The sequence below is a fragment of the Chanodichthys erythropterus genome, chromosome 2 (assembly GCF_024489055.1).
Source record: "Chanodichthys erythropterus isolate Z2021 chromosome 2, ASM2448905v1, whole genome shotgun sequence".
NCBI classification, from domain to species: domain Eukaryota; kingdom Metazoa; phylum Chordata; class Actinopteri; order Cypriniformes; family Xenocyprididae; genus Chanodichthys; species Chanodichthys erythropterus.
Window position 1 is genome coordinate 33,870,001 of NC_090222.1, and position 24,092 is coordinate 33,894,092.

Below are 24,092 nucleotides of genomic sequence, written 5' to 3' on the forward strand. Positions count from 1 at the left end.
GGAATAATATTAATATACATCATCTGTGCATGAGGTAGGGCCTTAAAAACATCAGCCAATCGTTTGTGTGATCATCACACAAATGATTGGCCCTCTGGGAGGCATTCCCTCGAAATGAAGGAGGGGGGTTGTTCTTACGCATACGCTCATTTCAAAAACTCACTAACAGTCTTGGTTTCTCAGTCGTCAAAAACATCCTCTGTAGCACCTTTAAGTATCTTTTTGGCTACTTTGTAGTTCTGAGTATCAAGGATATTGGCAACTTTTACTCTCTACTTGACTACTTTTTTGAGCAAGTAAATGTACTTTTTACTACAGTACATTTGTGATGAGTAATGCAATTACAAATTACATTTTTCATGGCAGCTAACTTTTTCTGCAGCAGTTGGTTTCTGATTGAAATAAGTGGTATCACGATCTAAGTGCATTGAAGGTATTATATCTTGTGCATTTTGCCTTTTCTCACCCAAAACTTGTCAACAAGGATACTTTACGTAAATGTGAGTGCATTAGCAGGTAGTTGCTGATTGCAGGTGTTTTATTCATTAGATGAGGAAATGACTGCAGCTATGATCATCAGCTGTTCAATTTTACTTAAAGGTGCCCTAGAATCAGAATTTGAATTTACCTCGGCATAGTTAAATAACAAGAGTTCGGTACATGGAAAAGACATACATCGAGTTTCAAACCCCATTGTTTCCTCCTTCTTGTGTAAATGTCATTTGTTTAAAAGACTTCCGGAAAACACTCGGATCTCAACATAACACCGACTGTTACGTAACAGTCGGGATCATTAATATGTATGACCCCAATATTTGCTTAATGCCAGCCCATTCGACGCATTAAACAAGGAAAGGCAGTATTAACGGCTGGATCTGTGCACAGACAAGGTAAGCAAGCAAGAACAATAGTGAAAAATGGCAGATGGAGCAATAATAACTGACATGATCCATGATAACATGATACTTTTAGTGATATTTGTAAATTGTTTTTCTAAATGTTTCATTAGCATGTTGCTAATGTACTGTTAAATGTGGTTAAAGTTACCATCGTTTCTTACTGTATTCACGGAGATGAGTCGTTGCTATTTTCATTTTTAAACACGTGCAGTCTGTATAATTCATAAACACAACTTCATTCTTTATAAATCTCTCCAACAGTGTGTAATGTTAGCTTTAGCCACAGAGCATAGCCTCAAACTCACACAGAATCAAACGTAACCATCTAAATAAATACTTTACTCACATAATTCGAAGCATGCATACAGCATGCACGACGAACATCTTGGTAAAAAAAAAGATCCATTTGAGGGTTATATTAGCTGTGTGAACTTTGTTTATGCGATGTATATATAGTCGAGAGCTCGTGGGGCAGAGGGAGCGCATCTCTTAAAGGAGCCGTGCTGAAAAAAATCAGTGCATAGTTAATGATGCCCCAAAATAGGCAGCTAAAAAAAAAAAATTAAAAAAAATCTATGGGGTATTTTGAGCTGAAACTTCACAGACACATTCAGGGGACACCTTAGACTTATATTACATCTTGAAAAAAAAAACAATCTAGGGCACCTTTAACATTAATTTATCCGCTATACTGACGAGACCTTTTTGAAGGATATTGGTTTACTTATGGCCTTTCTGTGCACTTGAGCTCAACTGAGACTTGAGAGTCTGTAGATGTTTAAAAGGTTGTTGTGTCGACCTTGATTTATTGCAACATTGAGGTGTTCATTTTTATTTCGATTTTAGAAAATAAACTTGATTTCTCATCTTACAAATCAATTGTTTCTTATTTTCACCGGCATGTCTCTCAGGACTAGTGCATCTCTGAGCCTACATTCAGTATGAGTAAAATACTTAAGTACTGTTAAAGACTTTTACTCAAGTCATATTGGAATTGGTTACTTGTAACTTTTAGTGGAGTCATTTTCAATGTAAGGTATCAGTACTTTTACTCAAGTATGGTTTTCAGGTACTCTTTACACCCTTATTATTTGATTATTTCGCTCATTTGTGTGAATGACAGGTGGCTCTGGATGAGTATGTGTCCTGCCTCTCGCTGGTACCTGCTGGAAACACATCAGTGAAGAGAGATGTGCTAGAAGGGATCGCACGATGCTGCTGTCATCTGGGGAAAAAAGAAGAGGCTCTAAAAGCCTGCGAGAAGCTGGTAAATATATTAAATCACTTACTCCACTTCTTTTGTTTATCCTTTTGCTTATTTACTGTTTTATTTACAGAGGACAGAAGTATCCAACACCTGTCACCTCACCTGCGTACTTCAGCTGGAACTGAGTATTCATGATCACTACAGGGAGCTGACAAACAGCATCTCCAGCCTGCAGCAGCTGTGCTGCCTTCATCCGTATCATCCGTGGCACTGGCTGAATCTGGCCATGAGCTTCCAGAGACTCCTGGAGTCTGAGAGCTGTCCCGAGAGATCCAGCACTGAGGAAGAACACGAAAAGCAGCAGGGGACAAATACAAATTTAGCACTACAAACCATCATGTGCTTGATTAGAACAAGGTATGTCAACCACAAGAGAACTTTATTTATTGACTTTGATTGATTTAGTGCTGAGTTTGTTCATCTTGTGATTCTCGTCAGGCTGCTAATTGAAATCCTGCAGATTCAGCAGTTCTCATTCGTGCTGGAGAACAGTCAGAGGGCTCTACAAGACATTGAGGAAGCTCTACATGCTCTTCAGCCAACGGAGAAGATTATTCAAACGATCTCTGAGGTCAAACAACAATAAACAGTTTAATAGAGAGAGAAATATATAGTTACATGTGAAAAAGTTAGGACACCCTATTGAATTCCATGGTTTTCCATATCAGGACATAATAAATTAATTTGGTCCTTGGCAGGTCTTAAAATTTGGAAAATAAAACCTCAGATGAAGAATATCACATATCACACCATGTCATTATTAATTTAACAAAAGGGTAAGGGTAAAGTTAAGAGGGTAAGTAACAGTCAGGCACTGCTAATCAAATTCCTTTGAATAATCAATCATCAGCAAGTGAGAACACCTCTATAAAAGCTAAGGTTCTGGTAGTTTGCAGGTCTGCAGCCTTCAGGTGTCTGTTAACACAATGCCAAAGAGTAAAGACCTCAGCAATGAATGATCTTGGAGAAGCAAATGTTATTCACAAGTGGAAGACATTCAAAACAGACACCAATCTTCCCAGGAGTGGACGTCCCAGCAAATTCACCCCAAGTTGCAGACTCTACGCCTGTAGAGTTAACATGTTAAATGATAAAGTTCATGACTGTACAATTAGAAAAAGATGGGACCAGTATGGCATGTTTGGAAGGGTTGCAAGGAGAAAGCCTATTCTATTTGAACATCTTGCATAGTTGCATCTGAACAAACCAAAAGACTTCTGGAACAATGTCCTTTGGCCAGACGAGACTAAAGTGGAGATGTTTGGCCATAATGCACAGCACCAAGTCTGGTGAAAAATAAACACAGCATATCAGAACAAACAGCATGCTGGTGGAAGGGTGATGATTTTGGGTTTGTTTTGTAGCCACAGGCCCTGGGCATCGACCATGAACTCTTCTGTATACCAAAGTATTCTAGAGTCCGATGTGAGGCCATCCATCCAACAGCTAAAGCTTGGCCAAAATTGGGTCATGCAACTGGACAGTGATCTGAAACTACAACAGAATCCATCACAGAATGGCTGAAAAAGAAAAGAATCAAGGTGTTGCAATGGCCCAGTGAAGTCCAGACATCATTCTGACTGAAAAGCTGTGGCAGGAGCTATGCATAGACAAATGCCCACAAACCTCAATCATAGATGCAAACTCCTCACCTTTTTGAGATCAAAACAGGTCACCTATGGGATTTGCATAGATCCAGCTGCCCCCTTACCTGATTGCATCCCTGCTCAATAAACTGGAGCAACATTGTAAAGAAGAGCGGGCCAAAATTCATCCAGAATAATGTGAGAGAATGATAAAGTCATACAGTTATTGCTGCTAAAAGTGGATCTACAAGCTACTGAATCATAGGGTGTCCTAAGTGTGTCACCCATGGCTTTTCCATCTTGGCTTTATTTTTGTTAAATAAATAACTACATGGTGTGATATGTCATGTGTTGTTGTTCGTCTGAGGTTTTATTTTCCAAATTTGAAGACCTCCCAAGGACCAGTTGATTTTTTATTTTTTTTATTATGTCCTGATATGGAAAACCATGGAATTCAACAGGGTTAGGGTTATTTTGTGTGTATATATATATAATCTCAATTGCAAATTAATCGCACATCAAATCTCACATCAAAATTTACCCCCAAAAGTAATTTAAAGTCATTATTGTGTTAAATGAGAAAAGCATCAAAGAGACATAACAAAAAGTTTTCCCCTGATTCAACATGGAATACAACACAAGCCAGTTTATTCTCTATATTTATACATATCAGAGTTGCACATCTCTCACACAACACCCTAAAATCTTTGTTTTGAAAATCCATGATCTCACATTACAAACTGATTTGATTTTTTTCTGATCAATAACTAGGTGATGGCAGAAGACCTCAATCCGGAGAAGATGAGGGAGGAAAGCCAAGATGGAGAGAGTTTATCAGGCCTTTATATTAAAGACTTTGATGAGAGATGGTGGAACAAACTCCACACTAAACTGCAGGAGGAGACGGCAGCTTGATCTACACAGAAAAGCTAAAGGAGACAGATGAATGATATGGATATTGTGATTGTCCTTTTATAAATGAATATTTTATTGGAGTTACATGCTTTTACTGTTACAAATCAGAATAAAGTTGAACTTTTTAAAATAAATAAAGTTGCTACATCTGCTAATTCATGCAATTAGCACATGCATCACATTGTTTACTAAAATTAAGCATTGCAATAACCCGCTCTAGCACCAGTGGGAAGCTTCAGGAACACCTCTGTTGATGTGATTCCCCTGTATTGGGCGCCAGGTTTGGCTTCTCATATTACAATCTTTGAAGAGGGGGGACTGACAAGCAGTGGGATGATGGATCGTGTTCCTCCGTGGAAGCCATTGAGATCTTTGTGGTCCAGTGGTGATATTTGGATAGCTGGTCTGTCTGACCAGGACAGGAGGAGTCAGGAAGCTTGGGTTACCTGGATTACGAGGTTTCTGTTGGTAGTCAGCAGTGTTTCTGGGAATACCTGCTGGCCATATTGGGATCTGGAGTTTCTCGAAGGGTAGGTGGAGATCAGCAGGATTTGGTGTTTGCCAGGTATATCCTGGCACTGGGTGAGAAAGTGCGTAGAGTCTGCGAAACTCCAGGTCGAAAGGTTTAACCCCGCTGCCTTTGAAGAGTACGGCCAAGCTTCTGTCAACCTGCCAGGACAGCCAGGTGAGACTGTGACAGGGTTAAAGAGGCATCAGTGAAAGAACTCGCAACCAAGAGATCTAGTTAAAGGTGAAGTTTCTGCATCACTAGCAGCCCCAAATGGAGAAATTTAGCTTAAAATTAAATTAATATAAGCGCAAATGTGTATGCCACAAATGAATGGTCACCTTATAAGTTAATAATGGTTTTTTTTTTTTTTTTTTTTTTTTTTTTTTTTTGGACAAATGCATTTCTAAAAGTACAAATATTCCTGTATTATATGTATTACCTCAATTATAAATAAATAAATAAATAAAAAAACAGCATGCAATTATAACTAAGATTAACCTTGCAAACTAAACGAGAATAGCATGTCACACTTCCATCACTACTTGAAACATTATATCATCTCCCCCTTGAAGAATGTCAAATTTCAGTACTGACTAAATATGTGTATGTTTAGATGGTAGCCTACCTGTACGAGCCGACCAGCACTTTTGTGCAGTCCACAATGATGAACTTCTCTTTCATCTGTCCAGTGAACTTTCTGCCCGATTTGGCACAATAAGTCTCACCTTGAACGCTACGAATGGACATTCTCTGTATGAAGAGATGAAGACAAACATAAGCACACTGGCTATAAATATAATAAATTCATCCACTTTCGTTTCTTTTCACAGAACTGACAAACATGTTGCATATATTTTCAAATAATAACATTTTGTGGCATATCCACAGGCAAAAGCTGCTAAATATCTTTAATGTAAAAGGCTCTGACTAGAATATAACAACTTACAGTTAGGTGTGACTTGCTGATTTTTACATTTTCACACATGTCCTGAAACAGCTGTAAATTGGTGTGGTCCAGAAGGAGATAGACGTACACATTGCGCTTTCTTGTCGCCTCCAGTATGTCACAGAAAATCTCCACATCGCTGAATGTGTCCATAACTATCGCCAAAACCTTTGATGAGTGTAATTTAGGGAGCAAAGGTTACATTGCAATAGTGTGTTTTCAGACTATTTCATATTAAAAATGCCATGCACTTTCCATAAACAAAATAAAATAAAATAAATAAATCCTAAGAAGAGGTGCTTGAACTTCAAGGATTCAAACAATAATTTTTTTTTTTTTTTTTTTATCATCAAAACATGGGACAAATACATTTTAAAAGTCTTGTGTGTTCATTGTGCAATTTTTATTTTATTTAAATTTTTTTACCAATAAACAATCATCAAGATTAGACGGTAATAATTTATAATTAATTTATTAAAGGTTTAGTTCACCCAAAAAAATTAAAATTCTGTCATTAATTACCCTCATGTTGCTCCAAAACCATAAGACTTTCGTTCATCTTTGGAACGCAAATGAAGATATTTTGACAGCTACACAACTACCACTTTCAAGCCCCAGAAATGCAGTAAAGAAATCATAAAATTACTCCATGTGAATCTAGTGGTTTAGCCTCAATTTTATGAAGCGACGTATAAAGCGAGTGCATTGTTTGCGCAAAATTTACCTATTTATTTCCAAAATAATATTAAATTCCAACATGGATTCACGCAACAACGTCTGCTCGTGCTCTCGTGAACACATTGTTGGGGATTAATATTTTGGAAATAAAGTGGTCAATTCTATTTTTTTGCGCAAACAAAGTACTCCCATCGCTTCATAAAACTGAGGTTAAACCACTGGAGTCACGTGAATTACTTTTATGATGTCTTTACCACCTTTCTGGGGCTTTAAAGTGGTAGTTGTGGCTGTAAATGGAGGGACAGAAAGCTCTGAGATTTCATTTAAAAGATCTTCATTTGTGTTCCGTAGATAAACAAAAGTCTGAAACGACATAAAGGTGAAAAAATAATGACAGAATTTTCATTGTTGTGTGATCTAACCCTTTAATAAAAACATTGATATGATGGAGAATAGTTGCACAACAAACATGGAAACAAAAAACATGCAATTCGTGCCAAGAAAACACTAAAAATAAAAAGGTGTGGGACACCAAAGTATACCATATTCATAGAAAGTGCTGTTTGTAATTGCAGTGTGCATTTTTTTTTGCATCACAAAATTAATATTTGAAACAAAAATGGCAGTATACAATCCAAAAACGACAGGTTCTTACTGTAGTTGCTTGCCTGATGAGTTCCCGCAGCAGGTCTTTCATGGAAGAGGATTTCACTGACTGGAAGAACACTTCCACACTAGGAATCCCTTGCAGATGGTAACTCCAGTCAGCCACCGGCCAACCGTAGTCAAGAAGTGGAGGTTCACTCTCTGTGACTGCAGGAAAGTATGTCTCAGAAGAAACTGGTGGAGAATTGGACATCACTTCATCCCTGTCCGCCTCTTCATTGTCAGTGAGAGGCTTTTTAATGTTGTTTAAAATGTATGTTTTCTCCTCCGCAGACAGAAAGTTTGCCTCATTCTCTTTGACCAGCACTTCCTGGTATCCATCAAGCCCTTTGTCCAGAAGAGCATCCATAGCCAGTCGTGTGCTTTCATTGTGACTCAGATCCACTGAAGACCCCTGAGCGTTTGGGTTTCTCATCTCCTGAACTCTTCTTCTCATTTTTCCCATCAGCTTTGGCTTCAGGTAGCACTGCACAGACAATCCATTACTTTCAAGGTTCATGTTGATCACTTACGAGTCCTCATCTGACAGGTGACTGGTTGACTCTTCCTTATCCAGCTTTACTTTTTAGTCATCATTCGTGCTTCACAAAGCCAAAAGTTTATCCATTCAGGTGATCCTCAAGGTGATCATCAAATGTTCTCAAATTATTCTGTTAGGTATTCATGTACCTTGCGTCTTTTCATCAGGCATTTCATGGCACAATGATCATTTCTGAACCAATTTGTCATGTTTTCATTATCAGTGAGTTTAAATGTGAACATTAGTACTGCCCTAAGGCTCTGGGGTAAGTAGTTTTTCGGCTCCTCCTCAGATTAAAGGGAATAAGTAGCTGCGTTCACAGACGGCTTCACCCGCAGGCATCGGTGGGTGGGGTCGTGTGGTTAACAGGTGAGGTGTTGAGTGAATAATGAGACTGAAGTTCCCGTGTTTTCCATCACAGAAATGAAATAGCATGAGTGGCAGGGATGGAGATATGGCTGTCAGATTCAATTCTCCAATGCTTCACTAGAGGAACCTATAGACCTGTTCTTGTTTTCTTGACACACCTTGCCTAAGTGCGTAATGGCTTTGTATATAGAGCACTTTGGTTATTTGGTCATTTAAAAAGTCATCCTAAACCCTAAACCCCTGAGAATAAAACTTCAGCATACATTTTCCCACACCTTTTGTGCTACATACATAAACGATCCATCTAACTGTTTTTCTTATTGAAAAAAGAGGCATTATTACTAGTGATCAGATTTGCAGTTGAACTAAACTAAAATACAAAATGGGCAAAAGAAACCCCAAGACAAATCTACAGACCAGAATATCCCAGAGACAGGTTTTACATGGGCTTTTACATGGGTTTTACATTTTACGAGTTTTACAAACCTGCAGATTTTCAATAACCAGGGAAGAAAAGATCCCATTCAATAGCATAGCTTGCAAAAAGTTACAATATTTACAACCTCACCTAATTGCATTAAATAGTGCATGTTTTTTTGCAAATCTGGTTGTGTGCAGGATTTTGTCCAAAACAAGAGAATCTAAACGAGTAAATATAAATATATAAATTTTAAATATATGCCTTAAGATATATAACACAGTAAGATATATGATTAGCCTGAAAATAACCAGCACATGCAAAAAACACTTTAGATGCACTCTAATATGCTACATCTGAATAGGGTGGTTCTCATATAGGGTTGAAATATGTTTGGAGAGTGACGAGTAGTTAAACAAACAGAAAAACGCTCCTAATAAAGCATGCTTGAGCATGGGAATATATTGTTCTTTTTTAATCTTTATTTTTTTTAAGAACTATTTATTATTTACATGAATTTGCAAGAATCCGATCTTTTCCAGAAAACATCTCCGTCCAGTTGCTTTGATACATATCTGGCAAGAGCAACTTTCTTATGACTTGGAAAGGCTAAATTCAAGGTCTCTTTTAGCTTGGGTAAGTCCAAGGTTTCTGGATGGTGAGCGGACACCAGAAACAAGCTCTTCTGGAGACCCAGTTTACCCAAGACTCCCTCAGTCCATTGCCTCACCTCCGCGACAGACTTTTCGTCAATCAAGTCCGCCATGGAAACCACCAGGTAACACTCTTTCCCCAAGGAGGACCCTTTTTGCAACAATTGTAAAGCTCCCAATCTAAGCCTTAAAGGAGACACCAGTATGTATACATCACACAAAGCGAGAACAGATGCTACACATTGAGCTTCAGAAGAGCTGGACGTAGAGGAAAGGCTGTCAAGATCACTTATTTTTCCAAGCCCAGGAAGGTCCCAAAGACGGATATTGGGGGACTCAGGGTAGGGATACTCCATAGCCTCTTTGGTGATTTCAATGACACCAGTTGAGGCAGCTCGTTCATCACCATTCTCCAGGCCCAAGAGGGCATTGACAAGGCTGGAGCTGCCACAACCCGTCTCACCCAGCACACCAATATCCAGACGGAAGTGATCGAGAGCTCCAAGGATTGCCTGAAGCTTGGAGGGATTGTCCGTGAGATCTCTCGGCTGTGAGAGCTTGGCGATCTGGTCAAGATCATCCTGGTTTATCTTCCTGGACTTCAAAGCAGTAGAAACTACAAACCTGAGAAACAAATGTAATGAATTTGTTAGATAAAAGTAGACACCTCCTGTCCTGGTTAGACAGACCAGGAGAATTGGTTAGATGTAAATATTTATGAACAATGGCAGTTAGTGCTTGTTTACAACTAAACTAAGCTAGTGGACCAACAGATTTCCAAATGAAGCTGGTTGAGATAGGTGATTAGCTAATTAAACAAGTTAATCTGGGGCACGTTTCCTAAAGCGAACTATGGTCGCAAGTTCGGTCATTACCAGTAGAGATCAATCGGACTTACGACCATTGTTCACCAACGATGCTTTTGGGGAAACGCACCCCATCCTAGTAAAGACACAAGCACACCAGCAGCCCATGTTGGAGACACATGTGCTGATTTTACAGAGTTAGATACATTCCTGGGTCAACATATTTTGTTGACCCTGGAACAACAGTCCTGACCAAAAACCCATAAGTTATCCCTAAAATCAGAGGGAAATGATAGATGAATAACACTGGTGTAGAAACACCTACAGTAACTCCGGTTGTAAGCCTAAACTTGGCAAACTGTAAACTTGTCCCTCAAATCTGATTGGATGATTAGATTGTTGTTCCAGGATCAACAAATATGAAACATGCTGCACTTGGTGAAATCAGGTTCTGCGTTGGAGACCTTTTTCTTTGTTAGTCCTAGAACAACATTCCTAACAACCAATCAGATTTTAGAGTTAGGTTTATGGCTAACATTAGGGTTAAGGCAGGGATGGGCAAACTTTGTCCTGGAGGGCCACTGCCCTGCAGAGTTTAGCTCAAACCCTGATAAAACTCACCTGCCTGTAGCCTTCTAGTAATCCTGAAGGCATTGATTAGCTGATTCAGGTGTGTTTGATTAGGCTTGGAGCTAAACTCTGCAGGGCAGTGGCCCTCAAGGACCGAGTTTGCCCATCCCTGGGTTAGGGGCTTGTATACCAGTGGTTCCCAACCACATTCCTGAAGGCCCCCCAACACTGCACATTTTGCATGTCTCATTGATCAAGCACACCTGAATCAGGTCATCAGTTCATTAGCAGAGACTCCAAGACCAGAAATGGGTGTGTCAAACAAAGGAGACATGGAAAATGTGCAGTGTTGGGGGGGCTCCAGGAATGTGGTTGGGAACCACTGTTGTATACCACAATCTTTTCCTTCTAATTTAAGCATGATGACGAATGTCTAGTCCTGCTCCTGGAGTGCCACTGTCCTGCAAAGTTTAGCTCCAGCAGTAACTAAACACACCTGAGCATGCATTGAGGTTTTTATAGTAATTATTTTAAAATGGCACCAGGACCATAGAAACTTTCAGGCAGGTGTATTGAAGCAGGTGGAAGCTTAATTCTGCAGTACATCTGCCTTTCAGGAGCAGAACTGGACACCCCTGGATTAAGTTATTGTTTGGATTGTTTGGTTTGGATTACTGGTAGGGCTTTATGGAGTTATAATTTAGGGAGCTGTCATTTACGTTTTGACAGGATTGTTATTCCAGGACCAACAAAACATCATTGTCTCTAGAATAACATTCTAGACAACCAATTAGATTTTATGGTTAGGTTTAGGGCTAATGTTAGAGTTAAAGTCACTATTCTTATCCTATCTTCTAACCCTAGTTTAAAGGAACACTCCTCTTTTTTTGAAAAAATAGGCTCATTTTCCAACTCCCCTAGAGTTAAACAGTTGAGTTTTACCATTTTCGAATCCATTCAGCCAATCTCTGGGTCTGGCGGTACCACTTTTAGCATAGCTTAGCATAGTTCATTGAATCTGATTAGACCGTTAGCATCGCGCTTAAATGACCAAAGAGTTTTGATATTTTTCCTATTTAAAACTTGACTCTTCTGTAGTTACATCGTGTACTAAGACCGACAGAAAATGAAAAGTTGCGATTTTCTAGGCTGATATGGCTAGGAACTATACTCTCATTCAGGCGTAATAATCAAGGAACTTTGCTGCCGTATCATGGCTGCAGCAGTGCAATGATATTACGCAGCGTCTCTCACAAACGTCTCCATGGTTGCAAGGCACGTTCGCTGTGCAAGCAGGGGCTCACGGGCGCTGCGTAATATCATTGCGCCTGCTGCAGCCATGATACGGCAGCAAAGTTCCTTGATTATTACGCCTGAATGAGAGTATAGTTCCTAGCCATATCGGCCTAGAAAATCGCAACTTTTTATTTCCCGCTGGTCTTAGTACACGATTTAACTACAGAAGAGTCAAGTTTTAAATAGGAAAAATATCAAAACTCTTTGGTCATTTTTAAGCGCGATGCTAACGGTCTAATCAGATTCAATGAACTATGCTAAGCTATGCTAAAAGTGGTACCGCCAGAACCGGAGATCGGCTGAATGGATTCGAAAACGGCAAAACTCAACTGTTTAACTCTAGGGGAGTTGGAAAATGAGCCCATTTTCAAAAAAAGTGGAGTGTTCCTTTAAGGGTTGGGTTTGAATTAGAATTTATCTTGTTGACAGGATTTTTGTTCCAGGACCAACAAAACATACTGACCCCAGAACTCAGGACATGTGTAACCAGCAATGGATCAGTGAGGTTTAAATGGAAATCTATTTGTGTCACATGACAATATCAAACATTTCAAAGTTGACTTACTGTGTGTCATCAGTCAGTAATTTAGGAACCCGAAGTTCCTTTGTAATCGCCACCAGAAACTGACTGAAAGCTTTCTTATGAAGCTCAGGCAGGGCTTCAGAAAGCACCTTGGCAATATCCTTCATCTTCACTAACTCTGGATCTTGGGAGGTGTCAGAAGGACTATCTGTTGAATCGGCCATCTCTCCAAATGCTTCTTTACTTCTCTTCTGCAACTCCAGTGTGCGAGCTCTCATTCGTTCCCAGGCGCAGGTCATGCATGGCCCTGTAGGTTTCTCCTCTACCACATCCCAGTCCCGCTCAGCTTGAACCAGAAAAAAAGACTGACCTCTGTCATGCAGTTCCATTTTGAGCCACATGTGGTCCTCCTTGTGTTGTTTTGTAGTGAGAACCACCACAACATCATAGCATGTGGAGTCATACTGCTGGTTGGTCTGCTTAATAATGGAGTTTGAAGACGGGTGGCCCTGCACGGTCCATACACGAACATTTGGGATTTGACGGTGTAAAATCACAGAGTCGAAATCAGGATTGCCACTCCCTATAAATTCAGTATGATCCGATATCCGTACATGTTTCCTCCTGCTGCTCTGGTGATTAGTATTTAACTTAGACTTTATACTATGTTCCTCATCTACACTTTCACTTTCTTCCCAGTCTTCTGCTTCGTCCTCATCTGTTTCTCCTTCCTCATCATCTTCATCATCAGTTTCCCATTCCTCCTCTTCAATTTCCTCATCCGGCCCGCAGATTGCAGAAGCCAACTGAGCGTTAGCCTCCTGGGTTCCTCCGGTCACAGCTATATCTAAAGGAAAATGCTCAAACAGTTGTAGAGCCGCCACTAGTCTATTTTCAAATCCAGGTGCCCTGAAGGAAAACCTCCATGGGGCAAGCAAATATTTAACTTTTTCATTTGGAAGTTTTTCTTCCATCTTCAATCTTACCCTGAAACAAACCAAAAAATACATTTGATAATATAGCTTACATTAGCTACACTTTGTACTTACTGCTAATGGTATATACAGGCCTAATGAATGAATTTGACAAATAGTTTTCACAGATGAATATGGTCAACATAACATAATATAGTATTCAACTCTCACCTGATCTTGAACAATAAAAGAGCTGCAAAAGTGCGTCGTCAGTCCTTAAGTCCTCATGGATGAGTGTGATATCAGGACAGTCAGCTGCGCTTAAGTCAACAGTTTGACAAGGTTTCAAGATGACATAGTAAACAGTTCTCAGGGCGTTTAAGTTTGTTAAAGCAACTTGGTATACTTCACTCTAATTAACCCATTTAGTCCCACAGTTTCTCCACATACGTTTGTGAAATTCTGACTGAATTTTCTGTTTGAAACCTAGCATATACAGACCAAAGTTTCAGGAGAGGTAGATTTCCCAACCCCACCACAAAATTAAGTCTTTATAACTCTAAACATTATATTTAACCTCTAAAGCTAAACATTAAACTGATTTTTACAATTTGTATGGAAAATGTGAGTGGTGCTTATTCATGCAAAAGCTGCCACCATAATGCTAATGTTTTAATGCATAATGCTAATGTTTTAATGCAAAAGTAACTATATTTAACCACATTCCTAAAAAGTGTTTTGAACAGGTTAGCACATTGTTATCCATATGTAGGTGATTTAAGTGTTTAAGCATGTTGTTATGAAGTTCTGAATAGTTGCTCACTGGCCCAAGTCAAACGGGACCATTATCAAGCCTTAATCATGCTTTGGTCCATTGGGTGTCTTTTGTTTGTTCAAAGCTAAGTATGAAATAGTTACAGTGATGCTTACCTTAGTCAGTACTATTAATGAAAAGAAAAATAGTGTAATTTACTGTATGAATGCATATTATATGCTGATGAATATGGTGTGTAAGTGTGAGTTTCCAGCAGGGGTCAGCATTTCTCCCTTAGCACAAGAGCAACTTGTAACGTAAATTTAGATGCAATACAGCAATAGCAGTTGCAGACCAAGGGGTGTGTGTGTGTGTGTCTATATATATATATATATATATATATATATATATATATATATATATATATATATATATTACTACCAGTCAAAAGTTTGGAAACTTTAAGATTTTTAATGTTTTTAAAAGAAGTTTCGTCTGCTCACCAAGGCTGCATTTATTTAATTAAAAAATACAGTAAAAACAGTAATATTGTGAAATATTATTACAATTTAAAATAACTGTGTACTATTTAAATATATTTGACAAAGTAATTTATTAAGCTGAATTTTCAGCATCATTACTCCAGTCTTCAGTGTCACATGATCCTTCAGAAATCATTCTAATATGCTGATTTGCTGCTCAATAAACATTTCTGATTATTATCAATGTTGAAAACAGCTGTGTACTTTTTTACAGGATTCTTTGATGAATATAAAGTTCAAAAGAACAGCATTTATCTGAAATACAAAGCTTCTGTAGCATTATACACTACCGTTCAAAAGTTTGGGGTCAGTAAGAATTTTTTTTTTTTTTTTTTTAAGAAATTAAAGAAATTAATACTTTTGTTCAGCAAGGATGCATTAAATCGATCAAAAGTGACAGTAAAATCATTTATAATGTTACAAAAGATTATATTTCAAATAAATGCTGTTCTTTTGAACTTTCTATTCATCAAAGAATCCTAAAAAAAAAATTACACACAAAAAAAAAAATATATATATATAATAAAAATAAAATTACATTTATATCCAGGTCAATATGTGGATATATGTGTTTTTTTCTCTACAGCCATGATTTTCAATCCTAAATAAATTTAAATCCCACTTTGAGTGGCTTGGACTATTATTTTTGTATTCAACTGATTATCCTTTATCCAAAGGTAGCACTATTTGCATGCTTTGTTCATATGTATATTTAGATGTAGACACACCTAGATTAATTTCAAAATCATTTCAATAAAATGCCAATGGAATAACTGAAAGTACTTGGTGATGAAAACACAGGGAGTGAAGTTGCCCATCCCATCTCATAAGGTCTGTACAACAGATGACAAACAGGTTCGACGTCATGAAAGTGTCCACAAAAGTAAATGAAGCGAATACAATCAGGTAGAGGGAAAGCAGGTGCAATCTCAGACTGGAACAGGTGGGTCCCTGAGCAGCTACTTATTTGTTTATTTTTAATGGCATATTAACTTCGCTTTTATGTTTGTTTTGGATTTATTATCTTTTATTTATTGTCAATTAAATAGTCCATAATCAGTGTTTAAGAAGTAAAAACCAATAATTTTCACAAAACTATTTTTTTTAAATGTTGCTTTTTTGTGTATGTATTAGTGTGGACACTAATAAAATGTATGAAAAGGCGTTTTAGACATGTATCATGGTAATACCTTTGTATTCTTGGAAGTACCATGTAAATAGCAGGTTATATGAGTATGGTATTGCCATGGTATTTAATACTATCACAGTACTGTGATACATCCAAAATACTTTATTTAATAATTCTAGTTAAGCACAAATAGTTTCTAATCATAGTTTCTAATCAGTCTGAACAAAACTTTAAATTCACCTGATATTCCCAGGCTTTTCCATGATCAAGAGAAATCTGAAATCAAAACTAAACTGACTTTTACCTTATGAATAATCTTTTCCCTTGTGCTGGATGCCCATCCTCATTACTCATTATTTTTCTTCAGCAGAGTGTAACCAGGCCAGAAACACTACAGCCATGGGAGCAGGAGCCTTGAAATGTTTGATGATTTTTGTCATTGTCTTGAATGCAATTGCTGCTGTAAGTCTGAAATAAAATAATACAAAGATTCAGTTAGGGTTGTAAAATAGCTTGTTCCCCTTACTTTTAAGTATTTTCCTCTTCAGGCAGCTGGACTGGCATTATTTGCAGTGGCCATTTGGGTAGCAGTGGACGGGTATAAGCTCTACCCCATATCTGGCGTCTCAGGAAAAGATGACATCTTTGCTGCAGCATGGATTGCCATTTTTACAGGCTTTGCCTTCTTCCTCGCATGCATCTTTGGCATCTTCGCTGCCCTGAAAAGGAGTCGTGCACTCATGCTGGCGGTAGGTTTTTAACGTTAGACACTGAAAAAGACAGCAATCCTGTCATTTTAATCACCTTCAGTGATCAACCAAATTTAGAAGGAATTATTCAGATTTTATTTCATTGTTAACTTTCATCCTCCCACAGTACCTGATCATTATGTTCATCATCTTTCTGTTCGAATGCGCCTCCGCCATCACAGCAGCGACTAACCGAGATTATGTGAGTAGAGTCGCCAGCCTCTCTGTACTGTAATGGTGAAATAAAATAAAATCATTTACTCATCTGGGTCTGGTCTGGGCCGTGTCCCATTTCTGCTCTCTCATCCTACACTTTTCTGTCATTTGAGAGAAATTTTGCATTTCTTTTCTTTATATTTTTAAAATCTTCTTTCTTTTATTATAGCTGGTTGGGAACAGTAACCTTGTAAAGAAACAGATGCTGCAATATTACGCAGACAGCAGCACACAAGGAAAGCAGATTACACAAACATGGAACAGAGTGATGGAACAGGTAAGCAGAACACCCATGATGACCTCTTGGCCGCTTTTCAGTGAACACAACCACCTGTCAGCTGTCAAAGGGTTGTGGCTAAAACAGATGCACATACTTACACAATATTAGGGAAGCAAAACATCAACTCAGACCTGAAACAACATGCCTGTTGCCTCAGATTAAAATGTGAAAGTGGAGAAACCAGTTTTATACTCGCATTAACCTGTTGCAACAGACTAATATTATATCATCTTGATGGGTTGCTAGCTTCATGTAAAAAAGTAAGCCATGAGATACACTGAATTACAGTGATTTTACCACAAGAAAAGGAGGTTGAGGGAGTACAAAAGCTGTCAAAAGGTATTAATATGTACAATTTAAGTACTAATACGTACCTTTAAAGATAGTAAAATGCACCCTTTAGGAGTAGATAATACACAAAAGTGTTGTTTTAATGATGAATGTGGTTTCACCAAGTCCAACCAAACAAATAGATTTAAGGGACAGGTTTAAAGCGTTAGTTCACCCAAAAATGAAAATAATGTCATTTATGACTTACCCTCATTCCGTTCCACATCCGTAAAACCTTTGTTAATCTTTGGAACACAAATTAAGATATTTTAGTTGAAATCCGATGGCTCCGTGAGGCCTTCATAGGGAGCAATGACACTTCCTCTCTCAAGATCCATAAAGGTACTAAAACATATTTAAATCGGTGAGTACAGTGGTTCAATATTAATATTATAGAGCCACGAGAATATTTTTGGTGCGCCAAAAAAACATGATGGCCGATTTCAAAACACTGCTTCAGGAAGATTCGGAGCATAAATGAATGAGTGTATCGATTCATGATTCAGATCGCGTGTCAAACTGCCAACGGCTGAAATCACGTGACTTTGGCGCTCCGAACAGCAGATTCGACACACTGATTCATTTGTGCTCCGAATCTTCCTGAAGCAGTGTTTTGAAATCGACCATCACTACAACATAAGTCGTTATTTTGTTTTTTTTTTGGCGCACCAAAAATATTCTCGTCCCTTTATAATATTAATATCGAACCACTGTACTCACATGAACTGATGTAAATATGTTTTAGTACCTTTATGGATCTTGAGAGAGGAAGTGTCCTCTGTTGCTCCCAATGAAGGCCTCACGGAGCTTTCGGATTTCAACTAAAATATCTTAATGTGTGTTCTGAAGATTAATGAAGGTCTTACGGGTGTGGAACGGCATGAGGGTGAGTAATAAATGACAGAATTTTCATTTTTGGGTGAACTAACCCTTTAAAGATTATGTCAAGTTTAGGCTTACAACCAGTGTTATTAGGGGCCAAGCACCGAAGGTGCGGAGGCACCTATTGTTATTGTTGGCGTTCTTTTTTTTTTTTTTTTTTTTTTTTTTATTCTTCTTCTTCTTCTTCCGCTCTTGAAGTCTATGGCAACCCATAGAACCGCTTGCGGGAAAGTTGTGAAATTTGGCACACAGTTAGAGGACAGTCTGACCTTTGTCCACAGCAAATTTGGAGTCTCTATCTCAATCCCTCTAGCGCCACCAGCTGTCCAAAGTTGCACTTATGTTTATGTTAATAACTTTTGAACCATAAGGGCTAGAAACAAAACTTTTTTCCTCTGATTCCTTGGGTCAAGACGAATCGATCGCACCCTATGACGTCATTTTCCGTCATGAAAATGTTTCCGCCATTTTGAATTTTCTGAAAAACTTACTTTTTCGAACTCCTCCTAGGCCGTTACTCCGATTTTCATGAAAATTGAATCAGATCATCTTCAGACCATGCTGACAAAAAGTTATGGAATTCAAGTTGATTCCTCAAACCGTTTTCGAAAAACTCACGAACGAAATGTACGTAGTGCTTGCGAAAACAGAAGTAAGGCTGTATCTCCGCAACGCTTTATCGTATTCAGACCAAACTTGGTACATGTCATCACAAGCATGACCTGAGGTACCATACAGTGTTTCGGCGCAGCGCCACCTACTGGTGCGGAGATATGAAAAATGGGTATTTTTGCTTATAACTTCTGATGGGTTTGTCCAAAAATCATAAATTTGGTCTCGTTGGATTCGGGGAATCATGCCGAGTCGAATGATATCCAATTTTCCCATATCGGCCATTTTGGCCGTCGGCCATTTTGAATTTTGTGCTAAAATGCTGTATTTTACGAACGCATTAACGTATCTTTACAAAACTTGGTATGGGTCATCAGCACAATGCCCTGAAGGAGCCTGAGAAGTTTCGGCACAGCGCCACCTTGTGGTCAAAAGTTATAACAAAATTTACAAAAATGCTAATAACTTTTGACTGTATTCACCAATTGTAATGAAACTGGTCTCAGTAGATTCCTTGGGTCATGCTGAGAACATAGATATCACATTTGCTATAGTCAGCTAAACTTCCTGTCCGCCATATTGTTTTTCTTCAAAAACCTACTTTTTCGAACTCCTCCTAGACCGTTGCTCCAATTTTCACCAAAATTGAACCGTGTCATCTTCAGACCATGCCGACAAAAAGTTATAGATTTCAAGTCGATAAGTCAAACCGTTTTCGTATACCGGAGCAAAGAATTTGAGATGTGATGCAAAAATTACCCTTGAAGCTGTATCTCTACAATGCTTTGACATATTTAGACCAAACTTGGTACATGTCATCACAAGCATGACCTGAGGCATTATACAGTGTTTCGGTGCAGCGCCACCTACTGGAGTGGAGATATGAAAAATTGTTATTTTGCTCATAACTTCTGATGAGTTTGACCAAAATTCATAAATTTGGTATGGGTCATCAGGACAATGCCCTGAAGGAGCCTGAGAAGTTTCGGACCAGCGCCACCTCGTGGTCAAAAGTTATAACAAAATTTACAAAAATGCTAATAACTTTTGTCTATATTAACCAATTGTAATGAAACTGGTCTCTGTAGATTCATTGGGTTATGCTGAGAACATAGATATCAAATTTGCCATAGTCAGCTAAACGTCCTGTCCGCCATATTGTTTTTCTTTAAAAACCTACTTTTTCGAACTCCTCCTAGACCGTTGCTCCGATTTTCACCAAAATTGAACCGTGTCATCTTCAGACCATGCCGACAAAAAGTTATGGATTTCAAGTCCATATGTCAAACCGTTTTTGTATACCAGAGTAAAGAATTTGAGGCATGATTCAAAAATGACTCTTGAAGCTGTATCTCTTCAGTGCTTTGACATATTGACACCAAACTTTGGAAGTGTCATTGTCACCTCACTCTGACCATACCACAACAATTTGGACACAGCGCCACCTATTGGTCGAAAGTTATGAACCAGTAAATCCTCATTTTTGATAATTTTTCAGCTCTTATGCCTAAAATGATCTTAATAGGTCTTTAATTGTTCACTGTTGCAGTTGGTCTGATGCTCCCAGCCGTGTTGGCTGGTTTCTTGTGCCGTTTTTGTGCTTGGCCCCATAATTGCTGCTTGCAGCTATATTTCATATTATTTCCCTCTGAATTTAGGGCTAAATTATGGTAGGGTTAGGGGTAGGGATAGGATTAGGACTTAATTTTCAGGCAAGAATGTTGTTCCAGGATCAACAAAATATGTTGATCCTGGAACATCTTACTTGACAAAAATCACGATGTGATTGGTAAAATCTATGGTAAAATCATTGTAGTGCACAGCCTATTGCTTTAAGAAACAAAACCAATAATGACAATCAAAAATAAAACATTTTCTTTTTCATTTTTTTTCTTCAAAAAAACAATAGTGTAACAATGCATGAAGTGCAGCTCACATTCAGACTTCGTTTCAAGTCACTTTCAAACCAAAGCACCATTTTGTGAATCAATGCAGCAAATTTACATTAATATATATTTCAAATGATGTACATGTGACAGGTGTTTTTTTCTTTTGACTGTACTGACATTGATTCAATTACTCCTACTCTTGCTTTAAGGTGGAGTGCTGTGGAGCAGACAGTCCGAAGGACTGGTTAGAGTATGACTCTACCTTCAAACAGACATTTGGCCCAACATACCTCTGGCCTCTCAACTGCTGCCAGAGACTGAGTAACTTTGAGGTGAAAGATCGAGAAGGCTGTCTCGTTGGAAAGAGCAGCACCATGTTCACAAAGGTAAAGTCCAAGTCCAGTAACGTCACCTGCTTTTCAGAAGACCACAGACAGACAGCAACAAACTTATGACCTGCAGGAAATAACGGAGTTACAACTTTCATTGAGAGTGGTTCTCAACTGTCACAACAAAAAAACATGTGAAATTACATCTTTCTTTTTGCTACATCTCTCAGATTCTTTGAACATTTAGAGGCCTCACGTTACGTTAGACCTATTGAGTTGTGCTTGTATGTCAATGATTTTTTCTTTGATATTTCAGGGTTGTTTCCAGTACATTGAGTCTGTGTTAAGCCGTTACACCTGGGCTGTGAGCTGGTACGGTTTCTCCGTTCTTATGTTGGTGGTAAGTCATATAATCATACTTTTTTCTAAATGACCTCTATACATTCACACAGGACATGTTCTTATGTTTAAAACATCAACAAGGGTCAAACAACAACCTGACACACCACAAGATAATGAAAACCAGTCACTATCTCATGTTCAATGATATGGAAATGAAACAAAAAAATTTACTTTTAAAGACACTTTTTATGTCTATTGTATGAATTTATTTTTCAGTTATCTTAAAGGTGCTACAGAGGATGTTTTGTTTTATACATTTTTGCAATATTACTTGAAACTGTCTTTACTAACTGATAAAAGACTATTTATTAGGTGCACTGAAAGGAATATTAATAAACATCATCTGTGCACGAGGTAGGGCCTTAAAAACATCAGCCAATCGTTTACGCGATCATCGCATAAACGATTGGCCCTCTGGCTTGTCAATCACTGCCATTACGTTCCTTGTGAGAGACAAGCATGGCTGTGCGCTCCAGTAACTTTCCACACTCCACAGGCGCCGCATGCAATGTTTTTGTCCGGAGTAACAACTGCAGATTATGAGTTACCTGCGGTGAGTCCAACATAATGAATCCACGAACACGACACAGCGAATGCCGGCGGTAAACACTCGTGTTCCAGTACTCGTGCACGAGTTTTGGGAGGCGTTCCCTCGAAATGAGCTGTGAAGGAGGGGGGCTGTTCTTACGCATGCGCTCATTTAAAAAACTCAGTAAGTCTTTGGATTCTCAGTCGACGAAAAAATCCTCTCTAGCACCTTTAATTTGAGTACTTTAACACATTTATGGATATAGACTACATTATTACTATATATTTTTTATATATATATATATATATATATATAAAGATGAAAAAGGGTTTTCAAGCATCAAAACAATAAGAGTATTACAGATTTGAATTGTTTTTGTGAGCAAAAATTAAATATACATTTTTTAAATGATTTACAGAAGGCGCCCACTAAAATGTCATTCAGTGTAACAATCTTGTCAGGCATATTTACCACAAAAACCTATTTATGCCATATTAAAGACTAATTACTTTCACCCCAAGTGCTAATTACTTGTAATTTTAAGTTTTTAATCTTCCCACTATCCTATGTTTTGCCCATTTGTCATTAAGATTTTTTTCTCATTTAAAATGCAATAACATTTTGTATGCTCACTTATTCTTTTATATATTTTAATATGTACAGGTCAGAATAAGTATGTTTCAATTTGTACATAAATATAAGTGTTACACCAAATGACAATGGAACATTATTTCACCCACATTTTGTCATTTTATTCTCCCAAAACTTATTTGAAACCTTAAAAGTAGATGTTTTACTTGCATTTAAAGTGCTTTCTATGTATATATAATCATATATATCATTTCTATTGATGCATATATATATATATATATATATATATATAAAATGTTAAAAATTCTGTTGCACCTATTCACTCTTCGAATGCTCTTCTGATCCGTCCCACAGTTTTTCACATTGTTGATCACCATGATCTACTACATGCAGCTGGACTAACTGTACAGACTCCACAAGACACATCTGCATCAGCCGCAGAGATGCTTGCACTCATGAAGTCACAGAAAAACACAGATAATTGCAGATTGCCCAAAATAAATACATGGATAACTGATATGACAAGTCAGAGTGTCACGCACTTCATCAACAATTATAAAGAGCATTTTTTCCATTTTTATTTTATTATCATACATGTTGTTATGACTTCTTATAATTTGCTCATTTTAAAATGTATTAGTCACATGGATGTTCCATGTTAAAAATAAGTTAATCTTGATCAAAAGCATTTAGGGCATAATGGATTCTTAAAAACTTAAGAATCATTTCATTATGTTGGGGTGGAAGAGTTATTTGTAAAACCAAATAAACATTCAAATACATTTTTGCTTTGCATTTAATTAATGACGAGTAGTCTTCACAGCATCATTTTAAACCTTTAGTAACAATATTGATCAAATAGGTTCTTCAAATGATTGTATGAATTAATCAATTTCTCTTTATGCCACAGTCTACAATTGTATTTTTTCTACATGAACATTTAATATAAAATTTGCTTTAAAATGTCTATAGACCAATGAATAGGACATGTTTTGTAAGATATTTCTCTGCACAAACTTACTTAATGTTTCTTAATTATCAAATAAACACCCAACTGTGCTGATGACTCTTCGTATGTCATTCACTGTTGAATGAAAACATGCTCTGGGAAAGAAACAATTCTTAAGAACACAAGAACGAAAAGACAACAAAAGCCTGGCAGCTCTCCACACCCTGAACCACCCAAACCGTTATTACTCAGGCTAAATTTCCACTGCCAAGAGTTTGAACATGTATCAGCAGAGAATAGAGGAGGGCATGTTATGTTGCACATGTCTGCTTTAATTTATACTCAACTGGGAGTGTCGCCTGATACTTAGAA

The 24,092-nt window shown here is 37.9% G+C and overlaps 3 protein-coding genes across 3 annotated transcripts in view; 2 read left to right on the forward strand and 1 right to left on the reverse strand.

Moving 5' to 3' along the window:
* The window catches only part of zgc:101716 (uncharacterized protein LOC492784 homolog), a 6,067-nt gene extending 1,151 nt beyond the window's left edge, over window positions 1-4,916 (forward strand). The window contains exons 3-6 of the mRNA XM_067396683.1: window positions 2,023-2,166; window positions 2,237-2,523; window positions 2,605-2,737; window positions 4,524-4,916. Of these exons, the coding sequence (XP_067252784.1) occupies window positions 2,023-2,166; window positions 2,237-2,523; window positions 2,605-2,737; window positions 4,524-4,667 (708 nt within the window). The 3' untranslated portion in view covers window positions 4,668-4,916. The remainder of the gene's footprint in view (window positions 1-2,022; window positions 2,167-2,236; window positions 2,524-2,604; window positions 2,738-4,523) is intronic.
* LOC137029506 (protein FAM83A) lies at window positions 4,884-7,967 on the reverse strand. The gene is made up of 4 exons (XM_067399111.1): window positions 7,458-7,967; window positions 6,125-6,292; window positions 5,804-5,928; window positions 4,884-5,358 (listed from the first exon to the last, which is right to left on the reverse strand). The coding sequence occupies exons 1-4, from the start codon at window positions 7,965-7,967 to the stop codon at window positions 4,884-4,886; spliced, it is 1,278 nt and encodes a 425-aa protein (XP_067255212.1).
* An 8,368-nt stretch (window positions 7,968-16,335) lies between these two features.
* upk1a (uroplakin 1a) lies at window positions 16,336-23,890 on the forward strand. The gene is made up of 7 exons (XM_067396697.1): window positions 16,336-16,424; window positions 16,511-16,711; window positions 16,839-16,913; window positions 17,097-17,204; window positions 21,130-21,306; window positions 21,566-21,649; window positions 23,126-23,890. The coding sequence occupies exons 1-7, from the start codon at window positions 16,362-16,364 to the stop codon at window positions 23,171-23,173; spliced, it is 756 nt and encodes a 251-aa protein (XP_067252798.1). The 5' UTR covers window positions 16,336-16,361; the 3' UTR covers window positions 23,174-23,890.
* Window positions 23,891-24,092: the final 202 nt, after the last annotated feature.

What these genes read in the sequence shown, in the direction of transcription:
- LOC137029506 (XM_067399111.1), bottom strand. Translation starts at nt 7,967, where the DNA reads ATGAACCTTGAAAGTAATGGATTGTCTGTGCAGTGCTACCTGAAGCCA. An exon ending in TCAGCAAGTCACACCTAACT is followed by an intron (nt 5,929 to 6,124) that starts GTAAGTTGTTAT and finishes CTCTTCATACAG; the next exon opens with AGAATGTCCATTCGTAGCGT. An exon ending in GTGCTGGTCGGCTCGTACAG is followed by an intron (nt 5,359 to 5,803) that starts GTAGGCTACCAT and finishes ACCCTGTCACAG; the next exon opens with TCTCACCTGGCTGTCCTGGC.
- upk1a (XM_067396697.1), top strand. Translation starts at nt 16,362, where the DNA reads ATGGGAGCAGGAGCCTTGAAATGTTTGATGATTTTTGTCATTGTCTTG. An exon ending in CAGCGACTAACCGAGATTAT is followed by an intron (nt 16,914 to 17,096) that starts GTGAGTAGAGTC and finishes CTTTTATTATAG; the next exon opens with CTGGTTGGGAACAGTAACCT. An exon ending in GGAACAGAGTGATGGAACAG is followed by an intron (nt 17,205 to 21,129) that starts GTAAGCAGAACA and finishes TCTTGCTTTAAG; the next exon opens with GTGGAGTGCTGTGGAGCAGA.